The following is a 17,244-nucleotide window of genomic DNA, read 5'->3' on the forward strand; positions in this document are numbered from 1 at the left end:
AGCTATTACCAGCAGGAGAGTGGGGTGGGAGGAGGTATTGTTTCATGGTGTCTGTGTATATGTCTTCTGCAATTTCCACAGTATGCATCCGATGAAGTGAGCTGTAGCTCACGAAAGCTCATGCTCAAATAAATTGGTTAGTCTCTAAGGTGCCACAAGTCCTCCTTTTCTTTTTGCGAATACAGACAAACACGGCTGTTACTCTGAAACCTGATACCAACAACAGCACTTGTCATGTAATGATGACAACACTGTAAGGCATTTCTATTTTAAAAACGAAAACTGACTTTGTTTAGAAGGGGCTTCAGTGTTTTTTTTAATAGGAAACTGGTACATGAGGGTTACGCACTTTGAGGTGGCATATGCAGAAATTTTTTAGTGACTGAAGAAATTTCTCCTGGAACATTAAGTTAGATAGTTCAGTTTCTTAAAAAGATGAACAGAAGTATAACCACAATCATACTGGACATTATATTTGGAAATAATTGAAACATACCTGGTGTGTAGTGTTGGGAATATAGTGCTTGTATATAAGTACATAATTACTTGCAGTAGTAAATGTTATGAATTTAATGACAACCACGATAGTCATTGCAAAATATCATCTACATATTCCTATTCATGATCATTCTGTGGTTTGATTGGCTTTATAGACTGTACAGTAACTCCTCACTTAACGGTGCAGTTATGTTCCTGAAAAATGTGACTTTAAGCAAAACAATGTTAAGCAAATCCAATTTCCTCCTAAGAATTAATGTAAATGGGGGGGTTAGGTTCCAGGAAAGTTTTTTTTTTCCCCCCCAGACAAAAGACTATATTTTTACTGTATAGTAAAATACAATGATGATTGTGAAGCTTGGTTGAGGTGGTGAAGTCAGAGGGTGGGATATTTCCCAGGGAATGCCTTAGTGCTAAATGATGAACTTGCAATTGGCTGAGCACTCAAGGGGTTTAACTCGTTGTTAATGTAGCCTCACACTCTACAAGGCAGCAGGAATGGAGGGAGGGGAGACAGCATGGCAGACAGAGACACACACGGTGTGTGTGTGTGCGAGAGAGAGAGAGATGCGCATTTCCCCTTTAAGTACGCTGACCCACTCCTAAGTACGCTGCCTTGTTAAGTTAATGTGCAAGCTGAGACCACAGCTGGTGCCAGGAAGCTCCCTCGGTCCTGAGCCCTGTCATGTGTCCCCCTGCTCTATAGAGATGCGGTAAGTGGGGTGCAGAAGCAAGGGGGAGGGGGACACCCTGACATTAGCCTCCCTCTTCCCCCCCTCCCCCCCCCCCAGCAAGCAGGAGGCTCGCGGAACAGCTCCACAGCACAGGGCAGGAGCAGCACATGGCAGTGGGAGGAGGGACAGCTGAACTGCAGGCAACTGATAGCCTGCTGGGCGGCTCCTGCACAGGGAACTTAGGGGAGTGGGGAGCTGATGGGGGGCTGCTGGTCCCACCCTGGTTTCAAGCCCCCACCAGCTAGCTCCAATGGGCTGCTCTTCCTGCAAGCAGTGGACGAAGCAGGCAGCTGCCAAACAATGTTATAAGGGAGCAATGCACAACTTTAAACAAGCATGTTCCCTAATTGATCAGCCATGTAACAACGAAACAACGTTAACCGGGACGACTTTAAGTGAGGAGTTACAAATGTAAAACTTAAAACCACCAAGTATAATAAGATGCTTTTGACATGCACATCTATAAACCAATTAAAAACATGCCTTTTATAACAGCCAACAGACAGCCGATGCTGGTAAAACGTTCTGTATAAACATACACAAGTTTTGTGGGGTTGGGGTAAAGTCCCACATTACCCCAACCCAACACTGACAAACCTCTGTCAGAATTTAAAGGCTTGGTTAAGCAATTAATTCTGGTATGACAACCTACAGGTAGGGCAAAGACTACCCAGGACTATACAGTTTGAAAATCTCCACCATCTGGCAGCTGTTATGTAACCTACAGAATATAAATTGAATTGGTAGGCTCACGCCAATACCCAATGGATCTATGTCCATATCACAAAAATCAAATCACAACTGGTATTACAAGTGGCCTCTCTTTTGAGATTGACAAAGACAGACTCAGTCTGGAGACAGACTACCGCATAAACTCCACAGCTAAGTTACACACTGTGTGAAAAAGTATTTCCTTTTGTCAGTTTTTAATTTCTGCACTTTTTAATTTCATTGACTGTCCCCTTGTTCTTGTATTATGAGGTAGGGTACAGAACCTCCCAATCTACCTTCTCTATATTCATTGTTTTATATACTTCTATCATGTTCCCTCCAAATGACTGGAGGATAGCTAATGTGATGCCAATTTTTAAAAAGGGCTCCAGAGGTGACCCTGGCAACTACAGGCCAGTAAGCCTCACTTCAGTACTGGGCAAATTGGTTGAAACTATCATAAAGAACAAAATTGTCAGACACACAGATGAACATAATTTGTTGGGAAATAGTCAACATGGTTTTTGTAAAGGGAAATCATGCCTCACCAATCTACTAGAATAATTTGAGGAAGTCAACAAGCATGCGGACAAAGGAGATCCAGTGGATATAGTGTATTTAGATTTTCAGAAAGCCTTTAACAAGGTCCCTCACCAAAGGCTCTTAAGCAAAATAAGCAGTCATGCGATAAGAGGGAAGGTTCTCTCATGGATTGGTAACTGGTTAAAAGATAGGAAATAAAGGTAGGAACAAATGGTCAGTTTTCAGAATGGAGAGAGGTAAACAGTGTTGTCCCCCAGGGGTCTGTACTGGGCCCAGTCCTATTTAACATATTCATAAACGATCTGGAAAAAGGGGTAAACTGTGAGGTGGCAAAATTTGCAGATGATACAAAACGACTCAAAAATGTTAAGTCCCAGGCAGACTGTGAAGAGCTACAAAAGGATCTCATAAAACTGGGTGACTGGGCAACAAAATGGCAGATGAAATTTAATGTTGATAAATGCCAAGTAATGCACATTGGAAAACATAATCCTAACTATACATATAAAATGATGGGGTCTAAATTAGCTGTTGCCACTCAAGAAAGAGGTCTTGGAGTCATTGTGGATAGTTCTCTGAAATCATCCACTCAATGCGCAGCAGCATTCAAAAAAGCAAAAAGGATGTCGGGAATCATCAAGAAAGGGATAGATAATAAGACAGAAAATATCATATTGCCTCTATATAAATCCATTGATACTCCCACACCTTGAATACTGCGTGCAGATGTGGTCGCCCCATCTCAAAAAAGATATATTGGAATTGGAAAAGGTTCAGAAAAGGGAAAAAAAAATTATTAGGGGTATGGAACGGCTTCCATATGAGGAGAGATTAATAAGACTGGGACTTTTCAGCTTGGAAAAGAGGCGACTAAGGGGGGATATGATAGAGGTCTATAAAATCATGAGTGGTATAGAGAAAGTAAATAAGGAAGTGTTATTTACTCCTTCTCATAATACAAGAACAAGGGGCCACCAAATGAATTTAATAGGTAGCAGGTTTAAAACAAACACAAGAAAGTATTTTTTCATAAAACGCACTGTCAACCTCTGGAACTCCTTGCCAGAGGGTGTTTTGAAGGCCAATACTATAAGGTTCAAAAGGAAGCTAGATAGATTCATGGAAGATAGGTCCATCAATGGCTATCAGCCAGGATGGGCAGGAATGGTGTCCCTAGCCTCTGTTTGCCAGAAACTGGGATTGGGTGACAGGGCATGGATCACTTGATGATAACCTGTCTGTTCATTCCCTTTGGGGCAGCTGCCACTGGCCACTGTCAGAGGACAGGATACTGGGCCTGATGGACCTTTGGTCTGACCCAGAATGGCTGTTCTTATGTTCTCCTTTCTGAAGTAAACAATCCCAGGCTTTTTCATCTCTCTTTATGAGAGTTTTTCCAGGTCTTTGATCATTCTCATTTCTCTTCTCAGAATCACATTTAGGTTTGCAATATCCTTTTTTGAGATGGGGTGACTAGTACTGCATATAATATGACAGGTGAGGCCACGCCAATGATTTATATAAAAGCACTAGAATATTCTCCATTCTGCATCTCATTCCCTAGAAGTGTTAACACGTTAGCTTTTTTTGATCACAGCTGCGTGTTGAACAGCGATTTCCATTGAGCTCTCTACAATGATGTCCAGGTCCCCTTCTTGAACTGATACTTAATACAGAAATATTTGTTTTAAAATAAACATATATTCCATATCCATATAAAATCTATTTCTAGGACTTTTACCAAATAAGGTATTACATAAAAACTAATAAACGAAGTTAGGGAATCTGGGCTCAGGGCTTAGTAACAATGTCTAGAAAAATACTTAAGGAACAGTGTGTCAAGAATAATCATGACCTATAGGAAGTTGTGTCTCAAAGTAACAAGATGTTGATTCTCTCCAATGTTGAGATTCACTCTAATAAATATTCTTTATTAATAATCATTCTGATACTGTACAGTGAATAATAAATCAATATATAATCATGGGAAGTACAAACTGAAGTAAGATCTAAACAGGTGGGCTAGCAGGTGGCAAATGGAGTTTAATGTAGTAAGGAACAAAGTAGTAAACGTAATTTTAGGGTTAATGGAACAAAATTAGAAAGGACTAATGAGGAAGAATACTTCGGAATTGAAATAAATAATTAATAGAATCTTACATATAGTGTGAGACTGCTCCCAGAAAAGCAAATATGGGGTAGTAATGATGAAAGAGTGTTGACTGTGTATAAAGTTTTGGTGAGGATCCATTTAAAATATTATCCACTGCTTTGAACAGAGTTCAAAGTACAGTTCTACTCTGCAAAGGAACCAAAATTATGTGAAGGTTCTGGTCTCTGTGATTTTGTGTTAAGTGTGCTCAATTGGCAAATAAAATATATTTTTTTTAATTGCCAGCCTTCAAAACACAACCTGGAATTTGGGAATCAAGTTTGGTTCTTTCCATCTCACACATCACTACCAGAAATTATTGCAAGTTTAAATTAGGTCTTCATTTATACCTATGCAACTTTTCTGTATTCAAATCATGCCCTCAGTGATACCTGTTCAAACCCACTACCTTTCGGAAACTAAACCTAAATCATTTTCTCTAATGTCAGAGATTTGCAAAAATACAAATGACTGGAATTGAATAAACAAGTCTGTTATATACAAAATAATACTGAATTTAGCTCACTTAGTCCTGTCTGACTTAGCCCTGGTCTACACTGGGGGTGAGGGGGTGGGGAGGAGGGATCGATGTAAGTTACGCAACTTCAGCTACTTGAATAATGTAGCTGAAGTAGACGTACTTAGACCTACTCAGTGCAGTGTCTTCACTACAGTGAGTAGACTGCTGCTGCTCCCCCGCCGACTCTGCCTGCACCTCTCATGGTGGTGGAGTACAGAAGTTGACGGGAGAGTGCTCAGGGGTCGATTTATCGCATCTAGACTAGACTTTATAAATCGATCCCTGCTGGATCGATCGCTGCCCGCTGATCTGGCGGGTAGTGTAGACATACCCTTAGAAACTTAACAGATCTGTTTACTGTGCAAGTACCACTTCAACACAGTGAACTACACTAATTTGGGACAATGAAAGGAAAGTCTAGTTAAGAAAGGTTTGTTAAACTAAGCATAGTCAACCTCAAAACTAAGACTTCAAGGACACATGATTATAACAGACATTCCTAAATGGGCCAAAAACACCAAAAACTAAATATTATATATAAGAAATTACCAGGGACAAACCTGAGATTAGAGAAAGATTTAGGTTTACATCAGGAAAGGTTTGTTTGGTCAAGGAAATATCCGTCAATGGAGCAGTTCACAACGTTATGGAAGTAAACTTAAGTCTAGAAGTTTATAGTTTTGAAAAGGAGTGTCTCCTACTAGTCACACAAGGGTTGACTTAGTTACACTTTTGGCCCTTTCCCATTAAACTAACACAGAAAAGTTAAGTTGCATCTAGACTATGGGGTTTACTGGCTTACTCATCAGGTATGAAATACCTACCATCCCCAGAACAGTTTTTATCTCAGGTCAGTCAACTCAGTCTTTCCTCCCTTTATGGTAAATAAACTGAATTTCAAGCAGTTTACCTTGTTGCAAATTTCTCAATGAGACTATCCAATGGCAAGTTTCAGAAAGAATAAGAGATTGCCCTGGTATTTGCTGACTACTTCCCTCCCACCACATACGTAACTGCATTTTAGTGAAAGCTGTATGCTTATAGTTTGCACATCACTCAGGGATGGTTCATATGTTAAGTGCACTCTCTCTCTCTCAGATCTGGAACAGAGTATATTACCATCCTCTGGTTTGGTCAATGCCTTCAGCAATGAAGTCAGCAGGAAAGGCATCTTCAAATTCTTTTCTGTTCTCAAATGGATAATGGACTTGTGCATAAGGCATGCTCCCACTCTCAAACCAACAATCAAAGACTTCAGAAACACGGTGCAACATTCCTTTTCCACAGCGTGAAGGGATGGTTAGATGATCAATACTGTAAGAGAAAAAGATGGACAAATGCTAATCCAAATATTAAGAACTTTGGTATAATAGAACTTAATCCATATTATGCTTACTCATTCGACAGGGAACAAAAAAACCCCAGTTTCACTGTGATTTCCAACAGGCCAAGATTTCATATAAAAATTTTTACAATTTAAAATTGCTTTGTACATTTAGTATCAATCTCAAATTGAAGTTCCATAAGAACATCACAATGACTATACTAGGCCAAACCTATGGTCCATCTAGCCCAGTATCCTGTCTTCTGACAACAGCCAGTGCCAGATGCTTCAGAGGGAATAAACAGAACAAGACAATTTATCGACTTATCCATCCCATCATCCAGTCCCAGATTCCAGCAGTCAAAGGTTTAGGGACAGCCAGAGCATGGGATTGCATCCCTGAACATCTTGGCTAATAGCCATTGATGGACCTACGCTCCATGAATTTATTTAATGCTTTTTTGAACCCAGTTATTCTTCTGGCCTTCATCACAACCCCTGGCTATAAGTTCCAACAGTTGACTGTGCGTTAATGTGAAGAAGCACTTCCTTATGTTTGTTTTAAACCTGCTGCCTATGAATTTCCAAGAAAGAAACATACATATACTTAATACAGTATATGTAAAGCCATTCTAGTTTCCTCCATACTCTCCTAAAACCTAAATGGTTTTTCAGGTTTAAGACAATAATAACTAACATATCTGTGTGCCTCACAGTTGCTAATTAACAACAGGAGTACATGTTCTCAGTGACTGACCTTTCTCTGTGGAGATCAGTGATTTTCACTCCTGACAGCTCTTCCAGCTCTGCCACTGACCCAATGCAAACCACCTGTTAAAAGATAGTAAAATACTTTAGAACCAATTCAATGGATATTTTAAGAGATATTACATAATTGCACAGTATTATGGATCACTTTCAAGTACAAAACAGAGCTGAAGTATTTAACCACAAACTATAAGTTAAATTTACCCTTTTACACAGAAATCCTGCAACATTTTATGGTTATGTTTTCACTATGTGTAAGGGAAAAAATTATTTAAATCTAAAACCCAATATATATTTATATAAAACACAACAATACTTAACACGTCAACAGCACCTTCCATCCAAAGATCTTGAATCACTTTAAAAGTGGATTATCTCATTTTATATTTAGAAAAAGCGGCCAGAGAGGTTTAATAATTTGCCTAATCACAGAGTTAAACAGTGGTAAAATTTGGCACAGAACCAGATATGCTGATGCTTAGTCTCCTGCTCTGACCACTAGAAAATGCTGCTTTCCAAGGGAGTCAAAATAGTCTTCACCGACAAATGTGAACTGCTGCATAATGTCATTAACCATTTAAACTAGAAACATTAGCAAAATGGTTAGATGAGAACTGGCTCAGATCCAGAAGTGACACTCATGTTCTAAATCAGTATTTCCCAACTTTTTTGGGGTGGTGACCCCTTCAAAGTCGAACTTTCCACAACCCCTTGATATTTACTACATAAAAGTAGAGTTAAAAATGCATAAGTGATCACCTTTTAGCTCAGTGATTCACTCATCTGGGCTGTGGGAGACCCAAGTTCAATTCCCCCCTCTGCCTGATGTGGAGCAGAAATTTGAATTTATATTTCCTACACTGCAGGAGAATATACTAATCACTGGGTTATGGGATATTCCGGAGCAGGTCTCTCTCAGTCTCTCCTAATGAAGCTGTTCCACTGTGTATTAATGCTTAAATAGTCACTGGAGCAGGAACTCAAACATGGGTCTCCAACATCCTAGGTGAGTGCTCTAAATACCAGGCTATAGGGTCATTCTCTGTCCCTGCCTGAGAGTTGACAACATCCCTTTCACAAGTCTAAGAAAAATGGGATTTAGCATTTCAGATTAGCAACAATTAGCATTTTATCAGACTTTTAAACAATGTGTTCGAGACAAAATGCTCCCTACTTATTAGTGCTTTTAGAGACTGGTATTTCAATGCACAAGTAGCATTTTGACTCCATATAAAAAAGCAGCAAAGGGGCTTTTAAAAATACCTATCCATGGACTGGAGCTGCCTCAATCCTTCTACCAATGTTTGCTTCAGCAGAAGATGGACAATCCACATCATATTTGTTCAAGGTGTAGACAGATAAAAAGGAAGCAACACAAAAAGTGTCTTGACCAGCTTAGAGGTGACCCAGGTAAGAGGCAATCTCTCCCCCACCCTCACAAAAGGACTTCTGACTGTCAAGGCGGGGGATTTTCATAGGCTTTCAAGCCTCCTTTAGTACACAGTCTCATCCATCTTAAAATGGCTCTGAGTTACCAACCATTGTTTCCATCCCAAGACCTGTCAATCCATGTTCATGAAAGAGTTTGACTATATTAAATTACTAGGACTACCGTGAGGGCATAATTTAGCATCTGGCTCAACTGGGATTTTTGGGTCCTGGAAAAAGTTGAGAGACATATCTTATTTAAAGTGAAAATCAGAGTAATCTATCAAGGAAGAAAAATGTGTGTCCTTAAAACATTCTGCACCCAGCAGAAAACTTACATCTGCACAACCAAACCTCCATGGAATTGCTGCAGCTAGAACAGATTCACAGAATAGACAAAGGTGCAGAACCCAGACTGGTAATTATATTTAATGGTGGGCCAGTTTTCCAGCATTTAGGAATCAGACTGGCAGGACACACACTGCCCAGTGTTGCAATCTATACCTACAATTCAACATCATCATAGGAACATAGGAGTACCCAGTTTGGATCAGACCTGAGGTTCATCTAATACAGTAACCTGTCTCTGACTGTAGCCAGTAGCAGATGCTTCAGAGAAAGGAGTAAGTACCCTTCAAACAGGCAGATGGGGGATAGTCTGCCCCACACTAGGTCTCATCATGGTATCTGATAGTTACAGACTGGCTTAACCCTGACGCATGAAATGTGATATCCCTTTTGCACACACACCTATACTGGAATGTACATGAGCAAGACTCAAAGAAGAAATGTTTATAAATTGTAAATCTGGATATTTTTGATATCCATATAAATGTCCAGTCCTTTTTGAATATTGCTTATGTCTTTGCCACAAGAAGTTGTTGAAACCATGAGCTCCACAGTTTAATTACACATGTGAAACTTATCCATTTTGATTTTCCCCTTTAATTGAATTTCCCCTTGTCTTTGTGTTATGAGAAGAGAGAACAGAAGATTCCCACCTGCATATCAGTACCAAGCAAACCACCTAGGAGCTTTAAAAGAAACTTACAGGGGATGATTTATATGAAGAAGGCTTGACAAGATGATCTAGAGGTGGCAGCCTAACAGCAACTTGACAAACGGGAACAAAACAGACTGGGTGCAGGACACAGAAAAGATTTCCTCATAGACTCAAAACAGCATAACCAAGGATTTCCTGTGGTTAGTGCTGTTATACAAGACTACTGGCAATAAAGCTAGCTGGTCAAATGCCTCAGTTGAGTGAGGGGTGCTCCAAGCCACACTAAAGGATCTGAACCACATCTTCACGAAATATTCAGCAACTTCAATTAAACTGTAAGCCAGTTTTCTAGAACAGTTTATCATCTTCCTGCTTTATAAACCTGGTCGTGCTGTGTTAAAAGATTTTACATCTAGTTGAAATGGGATTTTCTGCTTAGTCCTTTCTTCAGAAACTTATAGGTTTAAACTCTTAAAACAATGATTTTCACAGAGTAATAAAAAACACAAGTTTCAAAGCTCACCTTCCACTATTTGCTTCTACTACCTTATAATATGCCAAAACTTTGTGCAGCTAAAATAAAACAGTGAGAGACTAGATATTGATTTGTAGTATATTTCACTTCACTAGCAATTAGTCACCTTTCTATATATTAAAAAATAAATCACTTTTTTTTTTCTGATTTTAACAGGAAAAATATAATTGCATGCATGGAGTGTTCCTTTTTGAAGGGCACATTGTTGAGGTTCAGTAATCTGGTATGGTTACTGGACCAAGGTAAAGTTCAAGAGTTCTGAGTGTTCCAATGTTAACCTATCTTTTATATTAATTTTGAAACAACTTCCCTTTTCATATAAAATATGAGTGAACATAGGTACAACTCAGTTTGAATTTTACTGTGGCCCAGTGGCCATACCAGATTACCAAACCTCAACACTTGCTTTCTAGCCAGTGGGTACATGCAGTCTCAGGAGAAATGAGAGATGTCTGCATGCATTCGACCATTTCTTCCCAATGTCTGACACCTGGAGGCTACTTGCACTAAACTGCATGGACAAAAAGCTCAATCTTCCAAATTAGAAAAGGAATTGTAAAGATTTCATCAGTAAAAGAGGGACAGAGATTGTAAGGAGCATTACCAGAAGCAAATATGGATAGTGCAGTCTTTTGTCCAGTCTTTTTCAGCTGCAGGACCAAACTTGAAGTATTTTAGCATAGTACAGTACTGATTTTTTTTCATATGACTAAAACCCTTACCAATCAGTATAGAGTATTTTCATTTTGACTTGGCCATTCTGTACCCATTAGGTACAAAAATGTCAGTCATAGAAGTGGATTTTAATCCACAGGTGGGCACTCAGAGAATTACAGCGATTGCTTCCAAGGAAGAGTAATATAAGAAAGTGTTTGTTTTATTCTTAGCCATCTCAATGCAGTATAGCATCTGCTGCAGGGAAACACTGTCAGCATAAAGCAACCAATCAACTCTTCATGGACCACCAACGAATAGTCCAGGGATCACAGTTTGAAAATGTGTCCTAGTTTTTCCAAGGGTCATGCAGGACATAATACTGCAAGGGAAGGATAATACACAGCTGTTAGATGCAGGTCAGGATTCACTTAGCCTAAGAGTCTCCACCACCTCCCTGTTGTATAAAACCTCTCCTCATTTGAGGAGACCTGCCTCATCAGTGGCCCTAGGAAGATCCTATCAAAATCAGGAAGACATCATAACAGAAGCCTGAAGCATCTCTAAGCAGGAAAGCAAGATGGATTAATATAAACAGTAGCTTCTCAAATGTAAGTTTTTATAGTACAGTAAGACAGCAGAGACTGCCAACATATATGGACAATACAGCAATATTTGTGTCAATTTTTATGGAAAACATACCTTTTTGTTTATAAAAGTAAACAGGAGATCAAGGCAAAAATAATTTGATCTTGCTCTGTTGGGCAGTAGAAATGTTTTTAAACATAAGAACAGGGAAAGGGTGTGAGGCATAAAAGTTACTTTTTACCTACTTATATTTTCTCAGTTATCCTGCTTCAGTCCAGAGTGATAATGTGTTACCTCCTTATTAGCAAGGGGGGTAGAAAGGAAAAGAAGCTTCAGAATGCTATCACCACCATTCAGGCTTATATGGGCATCCTGACAACTTCACTTGTTTTCTTTTTCCACCTACTTGCATTATCAGAATTGACTAATCAAGCTGATCCCTAGAGTAGGAGTATTTTGCCTTTAAAGAAATTGAACATCTGCGTGTTTTATGAGACCAGGAACTTGGGCACTGCCAATTACCCCAGTATATAGTTTTGTACATTTACTTTATGCTACTAATGCTGAGACACCTTACAACTCACCCAGTCCATTACCATATATTTATATGTTAGCTTTTCTACGAATGTAGGCTTAACTTGCAAGAGAAAATCTTAGGTGGTTTGTAACTACCAGTTATACACAGACTTTTTCCTGGGTGTTAAAAATTAAAATCAAAAGCTGAAAAATAGTGACTAAAAAAAATCCTTCTCTTCTCAGTTTTATCTTACGATGTTATAATTTCACCAGTTCTCCTGACGCTGTAGATTCTTCAAGGGTAGAGCTTAATTTAAAAGATAAAAAACAAACAAGAAAAATACACCTGAAATTTTACATTAGAGAGATGAAGAAAAAAAGCACTACTTTTTGTCCTCTGCCTGCATGGCAGTTTTAAGAACTATTACCAGAGCACTTCAAACTGCAAAGCACTAGGACAGTTCTGTGCTCTAGGAAACTAAGCAAACCAACTTTGTAACATAGCAGGATTTCTTTTGTCAATAACTGGAGATTTTTGTTTTCTTACATACCTCTTCAAAATCATTGCTGACCCACAAAGGGATAGGTGTTCCCCAGTATCGGTTCCTGGAAATAGCCCAGTCGCGTGCATCTTTCAGCCAGTTTCCAAAACGTTTCTCTCTCACAAAGTCAGGAACCCTGTTACGAAAGTTAACAGCAATTAAATTATTATCTGCAAACTAAACCTTTAAGTCATCTGATAGGCAGACATTACATTCATACCTCCAGATCTACTTTTTGAAATTTGCAATAATTGGTGTAGTTTCAGGTTACTGTGTTGACCATTTGCTAGGAATTGCATTTATTACTTGTATGACCTTTGGAGAAAAAAATAATAGTGTCGTTTCTTCTGACTCCTACAGATCCTCAAATATGCTATGCAAGTGCAAGAATGTTATGTTTTATTGTTCATTTTCAAAGTAATTCAATCAACATCTGTGTTAGATTAGACAAATATCTACAATGTGCCCATGGATGTATATTATACCCATACAAAAGGTAATAATGATGTTCACACTTCACTGGAATACCTTTCTTTAGAAAATTTCTACTAAAAGTTGAGATAAAGAATTAGAAAAAGTCACATTATCACTATCTTACAAAAACAGCTCTGAAAAAAAAAAATTCTGATATTGCAGGCTTCCAGCCACCCCCCCATTTTGGGCTAATGCATGAAAATCTTCTAAGGGGCTTGTAAGACAACAGTTAAAGGTTCAGTTGTACTAGGCTAAATTGGCAGTGATGAGCTGCCAAAATCTTAACAACTGGTTCCCTCCTCACCCCACGAGGAGGTCGTGGCACACCCCCGCCCCCCGGGACTCTTGCCCCGCCCCTGCCCCGAGGACTCCTGCCCCATCCAACCCCCTGTGTTTCTTGACACCCCCCTCCCGGGACCCCTGCCCCATCCACTCCCCTCCCCTGTCCCCTGACTGCCCCTAGAACCAGGCAGGAGGGTCTCGTGGGCCACCGTAGTGGCTGCCCACTCCGCCCTGCCCCTAAGAGCCAGAGGGACCTACTGGTGGGAGAGGTGGGGAGTCCCACCAGTGCTTACCTGGGGCAGCTCCCAGGAAGCATCTGGCAGGTCCCTCTGGCTCCTAGGGGCGGTGGAGCGGCCACTCCCCCACTGATCACATCAAAAGTGGCACCTTAGGTGCCGACTCCCTGGGTGCTCCGGGGCTGGAGCACCCACTGGGAAAATTTGGTGGGTGCAGAGCACCCACCGGCAGCTCCCCACCCGGCGCCAGATTACCTCACCTCCGCTCCGCAGAGAAGCGGAGCAGAGCAGCACATTCAGGGGCAGAGGTGGAGTGGAGGTGAGCTGGGGCCGGGTGCGGGGCGGGGAGCTGCTGGTGGGTGCTCTACACCCACCAAATTTTCCCCGTGGGTGCTCCAGCCCCAGAGCACCCAAGGAGTCAGCACCTAAGCTGCCACTTTTGGCTGGTTGTTAAATTTAGAAGCCCTTTTAGAACCGGTTGTCCCTCATGGGACAACCGGTTCTAAAAGGGCTTCACGGGACAACCGGTTCTAAAAGGGCTTCTAAATTTAACAACCGGTTCCAGTGAACTGGTGCGAACCAGTTCCAGCTCACCACTGTGGGCAGCTGTTTAGCACCTATCACCAGCCTTTGCTCCATGGATATCACTTCTATCAACACTGCATGAGTTAGAGACTATGCCAGAGCATGGAATCTTGAGAATAAACAAAGTTCCAGATCCACTAACTCCCCCACAAGGTGATGGCTCTTGCCTTACTCTTAGTAAAACTGTTCATGGGTCTCAAATTAAAAAAAAAAAAAATGTAGTCAATGGCAACACTCTCTGAAGACTTCATTTCTAGCTTAATGGGCTTTAAGAGATGTTTAACTACGAGATCTGAGCGTATGAAATATCTTGGAGATCAAAGATAATGTTGAGGATTATACTCTGTCAAGACTAATTAATCTGATAGTTTGGTTAACAATTGATTATTCACATTCTCTACATAGTCACAGGCCACAGCCTGCTGTATTTGTTAAAAAAACAAACCCAAACCTCAGATCGTTACAGCTATCTCTACAGCTGAAGAGAATTTTAAGACGTAACTGTTTAAATTCAATTCAGTGCCTATACAATGTAATAGAAAAAGTGGTAACTTTTGAGGTCAACAGCATATTACTTTCATGCCTAAAGAAACATTTTAAAAGTCAGAGCACATAAAAGAAGTGGTGGGTTGTAGGAAGCAGCCCTGGGAACTTAAAATTAATTATGCATATTCCTTATGAAGTCAATGCATTTTTTTTTTGAAGTTTCACTGAACATCAAGGCACTACTACATTTTCAGACCCTGTATTGCCACAGGCTTATAAACATTACTGAGCTGGTGATATATTTCTTTAAGCCAAATGTCACAGATACACAAGTAAGAGTGTACAAAATTTAAGGGAAAAATATCCAGAATTATTTTTGACTTTCAAAAAGACATTCAAAGATTTAAAATGTCAAAAGCACCCATGTGATCATAGAGTTTAAGTCTTAAATTGTAAAGAGTCAATGGGACTTAAGTGCTTCTGAAATATTTTTTCTTCACTGACTTTACCTACATCCCTCATAGCACCAGTGTTGATATTCCCCTAACTCCACTCCCCAAACCCCACAGAACTATTAAAAACTAAAGAGGGTAAAAAGATCCTGACTTATCCACAGGAATATTTTATTGATTGTTTTTTCTAAGATTTGAAGTAGCCATGACTCAAAAGTACTTGCATGCAAGTATGCAAAATAGTATGGAAAAATTGTAACTCTGAAGTCTACTAATTCAAGAAAAGCAAAACATTAAAATAAAACTAATGAAATTTAAGTTCAATACTTATGAGTCTCAAATATTTAATGAAATTCAACTCAATTCAAAATGAGTAATTTGCCAAAGAGTATGAACATTGATCAGTTTGGTGAAACAAATATAGTCCAATATATGATAGCCAGATGTATGCAATCCAGCAGTAGTGTGAATTTCCTAATTCTCACCTGCCTATCCAGCCAGTGATTCAAGCAGAAACTCTTCCAGAGGCATCCTTCAAGCAACCATGTTAGGATTTTCTATAGTACTCATCACCATATCATCTGAGGGTGTGTCTGTCTAAATATGCTTTGTTAGATTCCAAAAAATAATTCCACAAACACTAAAGAAGGCTTCACTGGTTAAAAAGCCATCTCGGTTAAATGGTGAGGTGAAAGCAGCAATAAAAAAATTTATTAATTAACAAATGGAAAAACGAAGAAGCAGATCGCAACTAGTATAAATCAACAGTTAGTAAATTCTGACAATTGATAAGGGAAGCTCAAGGTATCAATTAAAAAACCTATGGCCAGCAGGGTTAAGGACAAAAAGAAGGAATTCTTTAAATGTGTATCAGGTTGACTGATTGGGAGCCATCTTGTGATAACTTATGGTACTGTATATCGACCTTGTTACTGGGGTATTTTCTATATGATTATATTGGTTTCTCTCAGCAAGGGTCTGTCTTGAAAAACAGGTAAGAAGGAACAGAACTCAAGCTAAGCCACACCTCAACTGTTAACATACAGAGCCAGAACTACTGGCCCTAAGGATTCTGGATAGACCTCCTACTGAGCCTGCTGAACTGGTTTTGACCAGAAGAACAAAAGAACTATAGCAGGGTTTAAAGAGAAAGGGGCAGTAGCTGTTCAGGGGAACCAGACAGATATAGGGACCTGCTGAGAGTCTCTAATACTTTGTTCCCACTATTAACCCAACAATTCTTGTTTTAAGAAGGCTGCCCCTGATCACAGATTCCCAAACTGAAGAACCACAGGTGCGAGAACTTAATGTGCAAGCCATAAAGAATTAAAGGACAGTAGCATAATTAATGCCAATCAACATGGTTTTATGGAAGATAGGTCTTGTCAAACACACAAACATGATGGCGTTTTTTGATGAGATCAATTGTCTGGTTAATAAAGGTAACTGTTGAAATAATAGATTTGTGTTAGGTATCTGACTTAGCCCTGACACTCCCATAAAATCTGAATTATCCCACCCCCCCCACCCCCAAAAAAATCGTCCAATGGAGCCCATATTAAATACATTAAAAACACTTGACAGAGAGATCTCAGAGTAACTATAAATAGGTAATGGTCATCCAGTGTAGGTGTTTCTAGTGGGGTCTCACAAGGGTCAGCTATTGACAATACTATTCAGTATGTTTTTCAGTAACCAAAAAAAAAAGAACCAAGATAATTAGTGGACAATAACAAAGAAATTGGTGAGGTGGTAAAGAGTGATGGATACAGATCACCCTTTCATTTCTTGGTAAGGTGGGCTCATTTGAACAACCAGCATTTTAACACAATCAAATGCAAGGTCTAAAAACAAAGGACACAGATCACAAAAGAAGGGGGAATTTCTCCTCAGATGTGGTCACACTGAAAGAACTAAGGGGTCACTGTAGACAACTAATTGAACATGAGGTCCCAAGGCAATGCTGTAGCTAAGAGGACTAATGCACTCCTTGGATGTATAAGAAAAGGAATATCAATAAGAAGAAATAGGGAGGTGAAATTTCCTCTCTCTGTGATATTGGTGAAAGCATTACTGGACTACTATATCCAGTTCTGTGTCCACACTTCAAGCAGGACATTGAAAAAGTGGATGGGTTCAGAAAAGAGCTTCAAAAACAATACCAGATCTGGAAAACATGCATTATAGTGAGAGACTCAAGAAATTTTATTTAG

General features: G+C 39.7%; 1 protein-coding gene across 3 annotated transcripts in view; it reads right to left on the reverse strand.

Moving 5' to 3' along the window:
• Positions 1-17,244, reverse strand: part of IARS1 (isoleucyl-tRNA synthetase 1) — a 225,591-nt gene that overhangs the window by 84,507 nt on the left and 123,840 nt on the right. For all 3 annotated transcript variants that reach the window (XM_074958200.1, XM_074958198.1, XM_074958201.1), the window contains exons 16-18: positions 12,526-12,652; positions 7,240-7,313; positions 6,278-6,472 (exon numbers count right to left, since the gene is read on the reverse strand). In XM_074958200.1, the coding sequence (XP_074814301.1) occupies positions 6,278-6,472; positions 7,240-7,313; positions 12,526-12,652 (396 nt within the window). The remainder of the gene's footprint in view (positions 1-6,277; positions 6,473-7,239; positions 7,314-12,525; positions 12,653-17,244) is intronic.

Source organism: Natator depressus, chromosome 7 (assembly GCF_965152275.1).
Source record: "Natator depressus isolate rNatDep1 chromosome 7, rNatDep2.hap1, whole genome shotgun sequence".
NCBI lineage: Eukaryota > Metazoa > Chordata > Testudines > Cheloniidae > Natator > Natator depressus.